The 15,801-nt window shown below is 51.3% G+C and overlaps 1 protein-coding gene across 1 annotated transcript; it reads left to right on the top strand.

The window, feature by feature from the left end:
• Window positions 1-5,018: 5,018 nt before the first annotated feature.
• Window positions 5,019-8,507, top strand: LOC131873321 (ATP synthase subunit alpha, mitochondrial-like). Its single transcript, XM_059216294.1, has one exon. It carries the CDS (start codon window positions 6,863-6,865, stop codon window positions 8,345-8,347), a length of 1,485 nt encoding a protein of 494 aa, XP_059072277.1. The 5' UTR covers window positions 5,019-6,862; the 3' UTR covers window positions 8,348-8,507.
• Window positions 8,508-15,801: the final 7,294 nt, after the last annotated feature.

The raw sequence follows: 15,801 nt of genomic DNA, 5'->3' as shown, positions 1-15,801 counted from the left end.
GAGTCTATCACTGCACCAGAACCATAATAGTGGAAGATGGTGGACATATAAGATGGTGGCAATAGAAGATGGTGATGGTCTGCCCGACGAACCGTAGAAGATGATGATGGAACGCTGATGCATCATTCCCTCTTGCACGTAGACCGGAACTACCTGCTGATGCATTCTCTCCTGCACCTAGACTCCTGCATGGAGATAAGATCTGCACATGCTTTTCGATCCAGCTTTCCTGCCGCCCCCCTCTCATCATCTGTCGATGGATACCGGAGATGATGTCCTACCACGGATCCAGGTCCACCATGTGGTCATCAGGGGAATGAGCAGCCGATGAGGGGATAGGAGATCTGTTTCCCCGGAAAGAAATGGAAGCTTCGGGACATCTCGAGCCGTCATGGCTGGAGGAACAGGAGACAGATCTGTTGCCGTCACAGCTACCCTTTCTCACCCTAAACTATTCCCCCTTTTGATCCCATGCCCGGACCATATGCCTTTCTCTTCGTATCCGACTCCCCGTCCTCTCCCATCCCCCGGTCGAGCGTTCGTTCCTCTCCCTCCCCCTCCACCTGTAGCGGGAAAGGCATGGATGGGATCTCGCCATGTCATCTAATCTCGCCATGTCATCTATTATTCCCACCCTGCTTCCCCAGCAGGGTAGGAATACTGTTGTTGAACCAGTTGGTCATCCAGTGGATCCCGCTGTTGAACCGGTTGAGGTGAGACCCTCTCGGACTCAAGCTTACAGGCGGTGGTCCCGAGTAATATAGGGCACTCGAGTCTAAAGGGCGGTAGTCATGGAGGAGTTGTAATGGGGCCCCGCCCGGGGTTAGCCGGTCAACCACACATTCTCTATCTGCCACCTGCATTCCCTTTCTTCCACGTGATGATGATGTCCGGTATCTCCTCCCATCTCTCCCTCTCCCGCATGATGATGTCCGGTATCTCCTCCTCCCACATTCCAGTATCTCTTTCCACATGATGTCCGGCAGCTCCCCCTCCCACATGTCCGGTATCTCCATCTCCCTCTTCCACATGTCCGGTATCTCCCTCCGCATGTCCGGTATCTCCCTCTCCCACATAATGCTCAATATCTCCTCCAATGTCTTCCCTGCCAGTATCTCCAATGCCTCTGCTAGGGACGATGAAAGAGCATGTCTATCCCGGCGGCTTCCGTCGGTAAGAGGAATTACTGATTGGACCCATCAATTACTGTTCATTGGAGGATGGGACGATTGCTCCTCCAGCCGTTCCCACCCCGCTTTTTGAAGCGCATCATGTTGAACAACTCTAGAGTTCGTCTCTTGGTCCGCTCCGGGCATAGGGACCGACCTTTATAGTATAAGACGTCGTCACCATCTTTGAACTCTACAGCGCTGCGGAAACTTTAGGAGGGAAGGAAGCTTTAGATCTTCTTGAACCCGCATGCCGGCCACCGGCTATGGGAGCTCTCCAAAGGAACCCCTTCTTCACTCTATAGATCGGATTAAGGCATTTTCCTTGTGGCTATAGCTAGATTGAAAAGCCCTCTCAAAAAGCTCCCACCCTTTAAAGGCCTTTAGCCTTTCAAATAGCCGGGGAGAGGAGAGCGAGAGCGCGGCCCGGCCTTTTCAACGCCACTCGATTGACGTCGAATCTTGCCGCTTTCTCAATCACCCGCCCCGGGCGCATTTACACTCTATTATATCTCTATTCATCTATTATACGTAACATGGATGCATCTTGATATTCCGTATATAATACGACATCTGAGGTTATCTACGGAATATCACTATGGCCGAGGCACCTGGGAGAGAGAGAGAGAGCTCGACCTCAAAAAGATTGGGATAGGGTCCGGAGGAGAGAGTCTCGACCGGGGATGGCCGCCTAATTTTGACACTCGACCTTTAATTGAAAACATTTGAAAGGGGATGCCGTCCAGAAACAATAGGTGGACACTCGACCGATATTCTATATGTAATATGATCGGTTGAGTGCTTATCTAAACCGATAGGGAGGGGAGGGGATAGGAGAGCGATGCTTTAAATGACAAGGTCTGATGCTGGGATTTGGTGCCCGTGTTTGTTGCCAGAATGGATAGACATTCGGAATGATTAGGCGTAGAGGAAGGCAGTGAATCGGGTTGCTCTCTCTATTCAAAAAGGGGATGTAAGAGGAGCAGCTGACTAACTAGCGAGAAGGGGGATGAGATAGAAGCAGAAGACTCGGGGATTGATTAGGGCTACAGTCCGGGGAGGGGAAGACTAATGACGGGGGGACAAGGGGGGGAATGACCACGGGTAGATACCGTCCCGTCCGCGATCTACGGATCTAAAGGGCGGCGGGCCAGCGGACTGGACGGAGAAGGGATAGCTAGCCCACCCGGGGGGGGGAGGATGAAGGTTGTGGGGATGGAGCTCATAATACGAAAACGAACCACACGGATGTGCGGGGCAGCTCCACCTGCTCACTATCCGCATCTCGAAGAGTGCGCCCCGAGGCCCAGCACGTGAAGGGACTACCATACCAAACCATTCCAGTAGGTACCTACTGGCGGATTCTAGATGGAGAGGCCGGGTTTTGAACCGACAGGGAAGAATAGGTATCCCGATGGACCGGGGTTAGTGAGCCTTGCGGTAATCCCTTGCCCTTGTACAGCTCGAAGGGAACGTCGAGTAAGTCGCTGCTATAAGCCGCCGCCCTTTCAAATAGCTCGTTCCGGCGGCGCAGCCACCCCCACCCCCACTGGCACTAAGGTAAGGTAAGGACACCTTAAGTGCCATGAAAAGGGGACAGTTATTGTTAATTAATTAGCCTGCTAGCCCGGTAGGGGGAAGGGGTTTTTTTTGCTTGATAAACCCAGAATAATGCCGGGTCGATCCCCCTTCAAAGTATGCATGCTTATGGCCGGGTAGGGCGCTCGTGGAGCTGGGTGGTCCGAAGCTTGATCAATAGAGAGGAACCTTCTCATGATCCCCCCAGCTGGACCGGGAAAAGAATAAAGATCACATCTATTAGTTAGTTAGTAGGGCCGCTTCGTCACGCTTCTCGATATGCTGAAGCTGGAGGGCACGGATTAATGGGTCCGGAGCAGCCACCACCCACAACCATGGAGTGCGCCGTGGATGGATAGGTACTTACGAGTGCGTAGGTCCAGCTTTGAGAATAGAGAGATTCGCCCGAGAGGGGCGACGGCGCGACAGACCAGGTTGTATATAGGGAGAGTTCACGACTTCCCCCCTCGCTCCGGTGGTAATCTATCTCCCCAGCCCAGATACGGATATTGTAGGGGAACAGAAGCATTCTTTGAGGATTGGGAGGCACCTTCTCACAGAGCTGCGCCCTTCCCTTCCCGTTCAGAAAGCCTCACGCATAGGAAAGGGGGCGGTTCTATCCTCCTTTTCTTCAATAGTAATGTCCAGGAGAGTCCCCGTAGGGCGAAAGCTGGGGCGGGACATCATGGCCCAATTCAGAATCTGGGACCAGACCATCATAGTCTCATTCAGAAGCGGGGGCTTAACTAGGATAGAGAAATCATAATGCCGGGAACTTAACATCTATGTCGAATTCGTAAACTGTGGGTTAAGCATCAATGCTGTTTTGGACATTTCAAATGGTAACAAAATGCCAGCCATTATTCTCCCTCCCATGTTGAGGATCTAGTTGGTGGGGGGGCGGATATATTGGGGGGGCAATTCGGAGAAGAAGGAGGGGGAGCAAAGTAATAGGTAGTGCTTATTCTATTGCTCTGACCAGGCCTGAGAATACGACAGTTGAGCCGGCCGATGCCAGTTAATAGCCGGTAGGGGCAGTTCTCAGGCACAAGAGGGTCGATACTCCCCTTCATTTTTTCCCACTGGTGGCCGGATGTATCTGATCTAGAGATCCCCTTCATTTTGTCTCAGGAGCGACTGATGCTGGAAAATAAGCCACTAGAACCGTAATCAACGCCCCTGGCGCTTCTTCCTCCCACCCACCCCCCCTACTATTTGAAGGGCCCCTCAAATTATATGGGCCTGCTAGAGTAAGGCAATTCCCGGTTACTCCCGACGGCACTATTCCTCCCACCTACTGCTTTATCTTCCTCCCACCCTTTCCAACTAGCCATTCCCTTTCCTATAGTTTCCCACCCACCCTTAGGCCGCCGCCTATTTGGCAGGGGCCGCCCTTAGAATAGTAGGGGCCTCCCACCCTGCAGGCCCCTACGTGCCTCTGCCCCCCTACCCCCAGGTTTATAGCATCAACCTCAGTCAGGTGGGAGTGCCCGTAGGCATCAACTCGAGAAGGCCATCCCTACAGGGCATTGGTTCGATAAGGCAGTATAGCCCAAAGCCTGTTGTCCAATTCGTCGAGTGAGAGCAGACAAAAGGAGTCATTGAAATCAAGGAAGGAAAGGAATACAAATACAACAATCAACGATGCAAAGCACACAAAAACCAGCAACCCACTAGAGTAAAGCACCTCTATCGCCACAGCTCTACAACATCAAGAGGATACACGGCAGGAACAGAAAGAAGCACATCGATGGGCAGGAAGTACAACATTGGCAGGGGACTGGGGGGAAACTACTACATACGGCAGGGAGAAAACACATGATGGCACAAGACACATAGCAAGAGCATAGCAGGAGCAATACACATGGCAGGATAAGAAGGGAAACATACATAGTAGTAGGAGCCGGAAGACACATAATGGGCAGGAATCATTGCATATTGGGCAGGGGAGGGAAACATCGATAGGCAGGGATACCCACATTTTATTTAGTGAACATATTTTTATTATAGCCTATTACCAACAACACGGCACTAAACGAGGTGGAAAAAAGAGGCCCTACTATCTATAGTGGCTGGCTCGCAGAGAGAGATACTGTTACCTTTATGTGCGAGGTGCGCAGAACATAACCCCCCACCCATCAACTAGCCATAGAATAGTAGGGGCCTCCCACCCGGGAATTGCCCTACGGGGCGCGTTGTTGAACTCCGGAAGGCCGACTAAGAGAGCCCTAAACAATAGGCCCGTGGGCATGTTACGTATAGAATCTGGCCCGGGTTGGGTGGGGGGTATTGGCGAGAAAGATTTGCTGGGTGGGAGGCCCCGAACCTATTCTGTTTTTGAAGCCGGGTGGAATAGGCGCTTAGGAAGCGGACCTTCTTTGGCTGGATCTAGCCCCTACGGGGTTTATCTGAGCGTGACTTGGGAGTGGGGTGTGGCGAATAAAACTTATCTCAAAGCGCACTGGATAACGGAGCTGCTGGGTAAGTAATAGTCCGAGCAGATTCAGTTAATGATGCATTTGACCCAGCGGTTGATCCAGCACCATCAGTAACAGTAGCAAAGTCATAGCCTGCAGCTCCGGTTTCATACCCATATGTAGTGTAGTTCCAGAACCAGCGGATTCAGCAGCGTCTGAACCGGGGACAAGGGTGTCATCAGCACTAGTTTCCCCTATTCCAGTCCCAGATCCCGTGCCTGCAGAAGCGAAGGTGGCAGTATCTGTATGGGCAGGGGTGAATGCAGAAGCTACCGTTTCATCACCCAACATCCTTGCCCGTGCCAGAACCTGTGAATGACCCCAGCATATTCACCAACAGCAGCTAAGGCAGAACCAGGAGCATCCCCTCCCAATCGAGAACTTGTTCCAGTCCCGAATACGGATCCGAGGCGAGCAGTCTAACCCACGGTAGTTTAAGTATAAGTAAAGGAGGCAGTTTCTTCACCCAAGACCCAGTTGACATCTAAGCAGATTAAAGCGAAGGTCGAATGCAGGGTTCAGTTGGACCAGTGGGGTGGGCCCTACTATTCTAAGGGGAAGTTTTTGGGGTTTATTGAGAAATTCAACATTGCCTATCTCCCCTAACCCACCCTGGCGATCGGATTATTCGATCCGTAGACGGCACATTCTTATTCTTATTGTTTCGTTCCCGGATGAAGTGAAGATAGCACCGGCCCGAGATGAGATCATCTATCCTTTACACCGGTAGGGGCGGAGCTAGTCACTACTTGTATTAGCTGGGGCCTGCCTCTCTCAATTCGATTGAAAGGTGGGCAGGGAGGGTTTGGGAAAGGGGTGAGAATAAGAAGTGATCGGCAATGGAGGATCCGGAATCGGGGGGCTATCGAGGCTACGTTAGGCTACGGGGGTCTAGGAGCCCCCACAAGGCGTTAATGCATAAATGACCCGGGTTCGAGGAGGGAACCGGTTAGGGTGGGGAATGAGGTTGCCTCAAAGTCGAATCAATCCCTCTCGGTTTCTTTAGGCTCAATCTAGGCCCTACTATTCTATGGGGCCCCGCCCAATTCTATGGGCCTTCTCGATTCTATACGTAACATGCCTATAATGTTGCCCCTACTATTCTGGTAGGTCGGGGTGGGCCCCTACTATTCTATGGCAGGTGGATGATAGTTGGCATGTTACGTATAGAATCTCGAGCTCCGGGGTCTTCACGCATATGTATCAACTCTTCTTTTGGAACCATAGCTGCAAGAAGTCATCAGTTCAAAGCTCGCCTTCCTTCTCGACTAACGTGGCGCCGCCCCTAACTTTTGAGAACCAACTCCTAGTTCCCCGTTCCCGAAATGTTGATTAATTGTATTGATGATTTGGGAATTTGTTCATTCCGGGGGCACCCGACATGGCATTTCCACGATTGCATAACATTCCCTCCCGGTCGTCGCCGCCTTCGCCGTCGCCATTCCCAGCCTTGGTAGAAGTGGGTAGCGGCACTGGGTGGACGGTCTATCCGCTTGAGCATCAATCTATTGTGCGGGAAGGGAGTTAGCCGGTTACAGTACTTCCGGTGTCGGCCTTCCTTGCTAGATTTTATTGCCTTGTATTTTTTTGAAACTATTAGAACAGAACACGGAACTCACTACTCCATCAGAAAACAAAATGACCAACTATAGGACCGATCTAAAGGTTGATGAGATCGGTCGAGTGGTCTCAGTCGGAGATGGGATTGCACGTGTCTATGGATTGAACGAGATTCAAGCTGGGGAAATGGTCGAATTTGCCAGCGGTGTGAAAGGAATAGCGTTGAATCTTGAGAATGAGAATGTAGGTATCGTCGTATCCGGTAACGACGTTGCCATAAAAGAAGGAGATTTGGTCAAGCGGACTGGATCTATTGTGGATGTCCCCGTGGGAAAGGCCCTGCCAGGTCGTGTGGTGGATGCGTTGGGAGTACCTATTGATGGAAAAGGGGCACTACAGGTCGATGAGGGCGCCGCCGAACGAAGACGTGTCGAAGCGAAAGCCCCAGGGATTATCGAACGTAAATCCGTGCACGAACCTCTGCAAACAGGGTTAAAAGCGGTGGATAGCCTGGTTCCTATAGGCCGTGGTCAACGAGAACTGATCATTGGAGACCGGCAAACTGGGAAAACCGCTATAGCTATTGATATCATATCAAACCAGAAGCGCTCCCACCGTAGTTCGGGCACCTCTGATAGTGTGTATCGCGTCCATGTAGCGATTGGGCAAAAACGCTCGACCGTGGCCCAATTGGTTCAAATTCTCCCGGAAGCGGATGCGTTGGAGTATTCCGTAATCAATGCAGCCACCGCTTCGGATCCTGCTCCTCCGCAATTTCTGGCCCCATATTCCGGGTGTGCCATGGGAGAATATTCTCGTGATAATGGAATGCACGCATTAATCATCTATGATGATCCGAGTAAACAGGCGGTGGCGTATCGACAAATGTCATTATCGCTTCGCCGCCCACCAGGCCGTGAGGCTTTCCCAGGGGATGTTTTCTATTCGCACTCCCGTCTATCGGAAAGAGCCGCAAAACGATCGGACCAGACAGGTGCGGGTAGCTTGACCGCGTTACCCGTAATCGAAACACAAGCTGGAGACGTGTCGGCCTATATCCCTACCAATGTGATCCCCATTACAGATGGACAGATTTGTCTGGAAACAGAGCTCTTCCATCGCGGAATTAGACCGGCTATTAACGTTGGCTTACCCGTCAGTCGCGTTGGGTCCGCCGCTCAGTTGAAAGCTATGAAACAAGTACGCGGTAGTTCAAAACCCGAATCGGCGCAATACCGTGAAGTGGCCGCCTTTGCTCAATCCGGGTCAGACCTTGATGCTGCGACTCAGGCACTATCAAATAGAGGTGCTAGGCTCACAGAAGTTCCGAAACAACCGCAATATCCACCACCTCCTATTGAAAAACAAATCCTAGTTCCCCATGCTGCTGTGAGAGGGTTCTGTGATCGAATGCCACTCATACAAATCTCACAATATGAAAGAGCCATTTTAAGCGGTATAGAGCAACAACCCGAATTGCTACACGGCATTATGGAAGAGGGGAAGTTAACCGACGAAATAGAGAGGAAATTGAATACTTTTTCAAAGGACATTTCGTTATGAAAGGATACTAATGGATAGCATCTTCATAACTAAGGAGCCACCCACAAACAAATTGGGAAGTATTATGACGAAAAATGGATAGCATCTTCATAACTAAGGAGCCACCCACAAACAAATTGGGAAGTCTTATGAAGAAATTCATGGACAGCAAAAAAAAGAACCCATCGGAAAATGCGGTCACAGCACGAAAACCCACCTATAAGTAATGCGGTGACAGCAGAGAGATAACCATGCATAGCATGGATATAAACCCACCGGTTATCTCTTGACCTATCTCTTATGCATCTCTATGCAGCCCGAGATTTCTTTCTATGCAGATGAACCCTCTCCTCTTAATGGCATCAGTCAATTTATAAGCCCGCTATTTGAAGCTAGAATAAGGAATTCTAGTTAGGGGTTGGGTGTTAATTAATAAGTAAATAACTATACCCCCAACTATAGTTGGGGGGGTGGGAGGCCGATTGGGAAGCAGGGTGGGCTAGAGTGAAACCTCTAGCGTCATTCTAGCAGGCGTCATTAATTTGGCGTACATTAATGCCGGGGTGGGACGTTCAGTTTCATAATAGAATAATAGGGCTCGATTCTATACGTAACATGCCAACACGATAATCACCCCCCACCCCCCCCCCCCGGCCCCCCCTATAGTTTAGTTGATGTCTAGTCCCTCGCATTTTTGCTTGCAGTCTGGCCCCCGCTATCCATCCCAAGCATAGATGGGTTGAGTTGGCGAGTCGCCCAACCCTCCACTCTAGATGCACCTAACCTGTAATGGAATAGAGCGCATGAATCTAGTTATAGAAGTTCTAGAGATGAGGCCCTGCTTACCCAATTCTCGTTTCACGCCGACTCTCCTCCTCCAATCCATAGATAGAACTCCCTATCTATCTATATAGACTGAACTGTCTATATAGAAGGAAGGAAGGCGGTCGACCCCCTCTATATAGACTATGGGGTTATTGATAAAGAAGAGTATTGTTCGCGGCTCGGTCACTACTGTATCCCGCCCCTGCCCCTGCATTTAGGCTATGCTATGGAGCTTTCTCTATCTACGTTGGGATTGTAGAAATCGAAATAATAGCCTTTCTAAAATAGGGGAATTGGGGGAATCATAATTCCCGACATGGGGCAGGCAGTTTCTCCCGGTAACCAACCCCAACATAGCAAGCATTAGCATATCTGTCTGGAGCTAAAGCGAACATCGAACACTGAACAACTATGGCCCCGAACCTTCATCTCCCACCCAACCCAACTTTTCGTTCCACCCACCCTGGGCTATTGTCGGGGGGGCACATGTACATATTGATTCCATTGGACTAAGATAGCCCCATCATCATTCACCATCGCCATCTCCCATCTATATAGATCAACCAAAACCTAAAAGTACACCCAGATGCTCTGCCGACTACCGACTACCAACTACCGACCACTGACTATATATATATATATACCGTCACTATATGGGATAGGCACCCCTAGCATACATATGAATGAAACGAGGGCGGTGGGGAATCTTCACTATAGATGGGTGATAGGTCTCGCCCCCCAGATAAAGATAGAGATAGAGGTATAGGAGCGGGGGTGCCCCATCCCATATATTCGGTTCTAGTTCAGACCTCGGCCTCCCGAGAGAAAGAACTATAAGAGATAAGATATAGGGGTTGGTCGAGGAACTATAGTTGCCATATGGATATCATCGGTCTATCCTTCGATCAGTAGGTGTTTGTACTAACGGTAGAGAGAGAGCGGAGCTTCGTTCTGACCGATAGTCCATGGTGCTCAGCTCAGCGATAGAGAGAGAAGACAGGTGCCAATAATAGTTCTGAGCGGCCATATTTCTATCAGTTGCTCGTCAACAATACAGGGGTAGGGCGTGAGGGGAGAGGATTAGTGTAGTGGGCGGTGGGCCCCGGGGGGCCTGCCTTATATCGAGTGCTTGTCCTTGAGCCCACCGGCGAACGATGGCGGCAGGCCAACTATCTATCTCTAGCCAACTATCCATCCATCTATCTCCATATAGAGTCGAGAGTCGGCACCCCTATATCTCCCCCGCCCAACTACCTCTATCTCGGGCCCCCTCTCTAATCTAATATATATATATATGGGGTGGGGGGGGCCCCCGGCTGCTAATATAGTTAGATATAGCCCCCCCACCCGGGCCATAGAATAGTAGGGGCCTAGGGAAACTGCCTGCCATTTTGAACCGCCGGTGGACCCTTTTTCAAACAAAGTGGACCCCCTGAGGTATTTCACCTCATTTGAGCCACCCAAAAAATCCAGTTTATTACCGCCCCCCCGGCTGCAACCTCCCCCATATAATAGTAGGGGCCCGGTTCGGCCCTCTATTCTATTGTTGGTTTATTTAGGCCCCGAAAATACCCTAACTATGGTAAGGCAAAAACCCCTCAAATATCGCCCGCCCCCAAACCACACCCCCTTTCAATCCCGACTGAGACTATAGTGATGCAGTCCATTCCCGACCGACGACTAATAGTTGTTGTTGCCTAGTCTCATAGTGATGCAGTCCATACTATGTACGTCACATGAGTGAGCTATATAGTTGCCCGCCCCTCTATCCCTCTTCCCACATACGGAGCAGCCTTCCAACCCCCACCTGCCCCTCTCCCAAAGCCAATACGATGGGACGGAACAGTAGCTCTCTCAACCGGGCAGAGCAGGTATGCCACGACTTCCCGCTCCCCTAGAGTAGGTAGGTTAGGTAGGTAGGAGACTCGGTTCCACCTTTCTCTGATGATATAGTAGGCTAGGCCGTCGTTCTCTACTCTAGTAGAGAGTAGAGCATAGTATAGTAGAGTATACCCCGGAGGACCGACTTGACTAGACTAGAGTTCAGATAGTTGGTTCCGGTCCAGACCCAACTGAACTGGGTATCGATCGGTCTAAATATATGGTATCGCCTTATCCCCATATAGATAGTTCAGGGCAAACTATTCCCGAAGCTATCGTCTCGGCCTGGATGGTTCCTAGGGAGGGGAAGGAGGGGCCCCTCCCCACCCCCATACTTAGACAAACTTGACTCGATATAGTGAACGTGGAGGGGATATATCTGTGAACTGTATTGTGTCTATATAGTGCCCACAGCCCCAGGGGATATAGATCTATAGAGATAGGAGAGGAGCCCCTACCCCTGCCCCTGTATATAGGCTAGGCTAGGCTAGGCTCGGAAGGATAGGATAGAGTCTAGACTCTCGCTCTGAGATTACCCTCCTACTCGAGGCGAGGGCCTACGCCTACTATTCCATTCCATATATCCATATAGTTCTAGTCTAGCCAGCTCTATAGACGTAGACGGATGAATCCCCCCCAGTTAGTTCAGTTCAGGGCAACGGAAGGCTCCTCCCTCTCCCGGAGTGGAGGTTGGACGGAAACCCGCCTACTCCAGGAAAACCCTCATCCTTAGAAGCCTGTAGTTTCTTTAGGCCCTCGCCCCTACTACTAGCACTGGCCCTTACTATTTGCACTAGCCCCTACCGCTAGCCCCTCCCCCTCCACTGGCCCTTCCACTAGCACTGGCCCCTCCCCCTACCACCTACTCTTGCCCCATCCGCTCCCCCTACCACTAGCCCCTACACTAGCACTGGCCCCTAGCCCACCTTGCATGTTACGTAGATACCGTACCGACAACACGGATCGAGGAGTACTGACTAGCCCTGCATTCATTCTTTCTGGACCGGCCCAACCCCCCCATTATAGAGAGGTGCTCTCTTGTAGGCCAACCCCAGGCCGGTGGTGGCGAACTGAGTACTCACTTTTGAAAAACTTGGTTATAAACCACCGGATCACAAGGAAAAGCGCCGGTGGTGGGGAACGCTGTGGGCCCTCCCGGGAGGTTATGACTCTCCTGAACGATAGTGCCAGACCTTTTCTATTATTATTCCTCCCACCCACGCGTTGGGTGGAAATAGGGGGCCGGGCAACTATATATAGTCCTCCCACCCGGGCACCTTAAACGTTCCCACCCACCCGGCTATAGTTGGCCCCCCCGGGAGGTAGATAACGTTTAAGGTGCCCGGGAGGGTGGCAGGGGTGGGTGGGTGGATAGCCTAAGGGCGGTAGATTAGCCAGGGAACCACTTGCCGTTGCAACCGGGGTGGGAGGAGAACTACGTTGGGTGGGAGGAGCCCCTCTTTTCTATTATTGCTCCCCCGGGGCCCTCCCACCCCTAGGCAATTCTAGTTCCGGGAATCGGGTGGGTGGGAGGAGAGGCTGCGGAGGGCGCCCCCCTTTATATAGTTGTTTGGAGAGTACGGCTACTGATAATATGATGAATCCGATTCCCCCTATAGAATAGATAGTAGGGCACCCGAGGAACCACCCAATTCCCCTGGGGGCCACCGCCCAGTTATCAGTTCTTCCAGATCGAGGGAGCCCACTACCACGCCCACTACCACTAATACAAATATAGTAGTAGTGGGGGGGGGGCCCGACAACCACCGGGCGAATAGTAGGGGCCCCCCCCGCCCGGGGCCAGCCCCTTCTACCATATATTGTGGCTATAGGGAGGGAGAGCAATTGAATATGGAAAGGGAGTTATTCCGGAAGGGGAGAACCGCGAATACATGCCGCTGGTTTAACTAAAGTCAAGATATAGCTAGTCAATAGAATAACTCTGATTGCTCACCTCTGATTGGCGGGCTATCGATCCGACGAGATGGTCGGGGTCGGCAACCGAATAGCCCACCCCCCACCCCGGCTGCGACATATAGTTGCGTTGGGCGACAAACGGGACTAAACCAACTATCTCACACTGCTTAGTGTGTGCTGCGGAACTAGAAACTCTCTCGGATATAAGATCCGACCGGCCGGATGATATTCTTTCTAGTCACCTATCGGCCTATCTATAGTAGGGAACGAGCATCAATTCGAGCGACTCGACCGCTATTGAAAGTGAACTATAATTGGGGCATGCTCCTTGGCCTAATCTCCTTGGTAACATCTCCATCATGAACTAAATGACATCAACTCCATGACGGATCATGTTTGGTAACATCTCCATCATGTCCCTGTCAAATGGACGCATCCATCGATATTCCTTCTAGAATATCCCCAGCTTTCTCCAGCTTGGGTCTAGGCCATCTCCTCTCCCCCGGGGTGGGGGGGAATGGTGCGGGAGAGCGCATAAATGACCTCCGGACCCAGTTGTATAGATAGGGGCAATCAATAGGTCGAGTGGTATTTATCACTCAACTACTCTGATCGAGCCGGGAGGAGGGGCTGAAACATCCGACAGATCGAGCCCTACCTACATAACTGGGTCGGACATGCCTCAACCGGCATTCAGATATCGACCGACCGAGTGGTATTTCCCACTCTCAAAACTCCTTTGATCCATGGCATCCACAACCACCGATCACCATCGGAGCGAACCCTCGGTCCAGGCTGATTAAATGTCCTCAACCTCCGATCCCCGGCCCCCCCACCCCCCCTCTATATAGTTCTACCTCCCGCCAATAAAATAGCTATATTGCCCCCCTGGCCCCCCTATAGTTTAGTTGTTGGTAGGTCTCTGTGTTGGTGGTAGGGTAGATGGTAAGTAGTAGAGTAGGGTAGTTGGCCACCTCCTTCCTTTCCTTTCACCCGCTATTTATCTACAGTCCTTGCCCCCATGCATGCCATGAGGGTGGCCCTACTATTCGCTTTCAGTCGACGATTCTATACGTAACATGCCCCCTAGTTGGCCATAAGAAACTCTAGGCACCCCCCATCATAGTTGTTATTGTAGGGCGGGGCGGGGTAGGGGTAGCCTTCGAGTCCCCTCGACATTCTATGGGCCTGCTAGAGTGACGCCTATTCTTAGCCAGGCAACTAATCTTCCTCCCAGCCCACTAGAACTATAGGCCCTCATCTGAATGGAATGAAGGTGAGGGGGGCGACCACCCACCCTGCCAAAGTTGGCATGTTACGTATAGAATCATCGAGCCCTATTATTCTTAGGCTAGTTCCCCGGCATTAATGGTAGCCTGCTAGAGTGACGGCAAGATTCTATACGTAACATGCCCACCCCTTGCCGAATAGTAGGGGATCTACCTCCCACTGGGCTGGCCTCATGGATCAATCATCCACACCTATCCATCCAATGCCATAGAACGGGGTAGGGGGCCAACATGGCATTAGCCGCCAACTATAGTTGTTCTAGAGTGACTTTAGTTGAAACTCGACTCACGTCACTAATGTGCGTGCGGGGGGAGGTTGCATGAGAGGGTTTATTTCGGTGCTGGCCTAGCCACAAGCATTCCTTGGGGCAGTTCTTCATCATCACCCCGGACTCCCCTATAGTTGAGAAAAGTTTCTTAAACAATAAGTTGGCAAGAGGGGCCAGACTGAGATCCAAATCCATATCCATAGTCCTCAACCGGAAGGATGAGTCATTCCGACGGTTCATCGAGACAATCGAGGAGTATTCCTTCACTTCGGCCGGGCCACTATCTCTCCCACCCACCGTAGGGCTAGTTCTCCCTCCCACCCTGCATAGGGATCAGTTTCTGGTACTACCGGCCCCCCTTAATTAATCAGTCAATCCATAGAATTGTAGGGCGCCCGGGCGGGGGCCCTTGCCGAATAGTAGGGGGCTAGCCCTTCCCCGCCCTCAAATTTGATAGGGGCGGGGGGAGGTAGATTAATTGCGGGAGATATAGTAGGAAGGTAATATATTTGCTTATTCGTTTATTCTAGCAAGCTGATTCCCTTCAAATAGTAGGGCCCCTATGGCACTATTATTCTGGAGGAGGCTATGGGGCTAGCCCTACTATTCTAAGGGGGTGGGAAGGGGCTCGATAGTTGATGGCATTGGTGGGAGGACATAAAGTTCGAACTCTCGGCTTTATTAGCGAATGCGATCAATATTGCTACTCCTTCACCCATTAATCGCTAATCACCGGAACCCCCTACAATTCTACGGGCTTATTCGTTAGGAACGACTCTTCAACCGGAGACCTAGAAGCGTTGCCTAAGCATAAGAAGCTGCCAGGCTTCACGGTCACATTGATTGAGTGACTGGCGGGATGCTGGGTCTCGCCGGTAGCTGTCTGAACCATTACTTGGGCCATAGGAGGCGGGAGATATCTGGCGAATGTTCAAATTTCGAGAAAGGCCCCGGGGGCGAACCAATCCAATAATGCCAGGGTAGGAACCCTTCGAACTAGGGGTGGGTGGGGAGCAATAGTTCTAGTCAACAGAAAAGAGCGGCCTACTGGGCCAGTCGAAAGTTAGGAGATAAGCCATCCAGTCATCAAATAATGAGGAGGAGCCCCGTAGGGTTCCGGGGTCGTAACCAGCAAGATATTAATTCTTCGACCTTGTCGGCCGGTGCCCCTACTATTCTATGGGCAACAATTCGAGATAAAGAGTGCGGGTCCCCTACTATTCATTCTATGGGCAGTAGTATTAGCCCTTCAACCAGTAGCCAATAACTTTTCTAGAGGCGGCCCATGAGGGAT

This window comes from Cryptomeria japonica, unplaced genomic scaffold (assembly GCF_030272615.1).
Source record: "Cryptomeria japonica unplaced genomic scaffold, Sugi_1.0 HiC_scaffold_1500, whole genome shotgun sequence".
NCBI classification, from domain to species: Eukaryota; Viridiplantae; Streptophyta; class Pinopsida; order Cupressales; family Cupressaceae; genus Cryptomeria; species Cryptomeria japonica.
This window is presented reverse-complemented; position numbering and strand designations above follow the sequence as displayed.

Coding starts and splice junctions, on each gene's coding strand:
- LOC131873321 (XM_059216294.1), top strand. CDS start 6,863: ATGACCAACTATAGGACCGATCTAAAGGTTGATGAGATCGGTCGAGTG.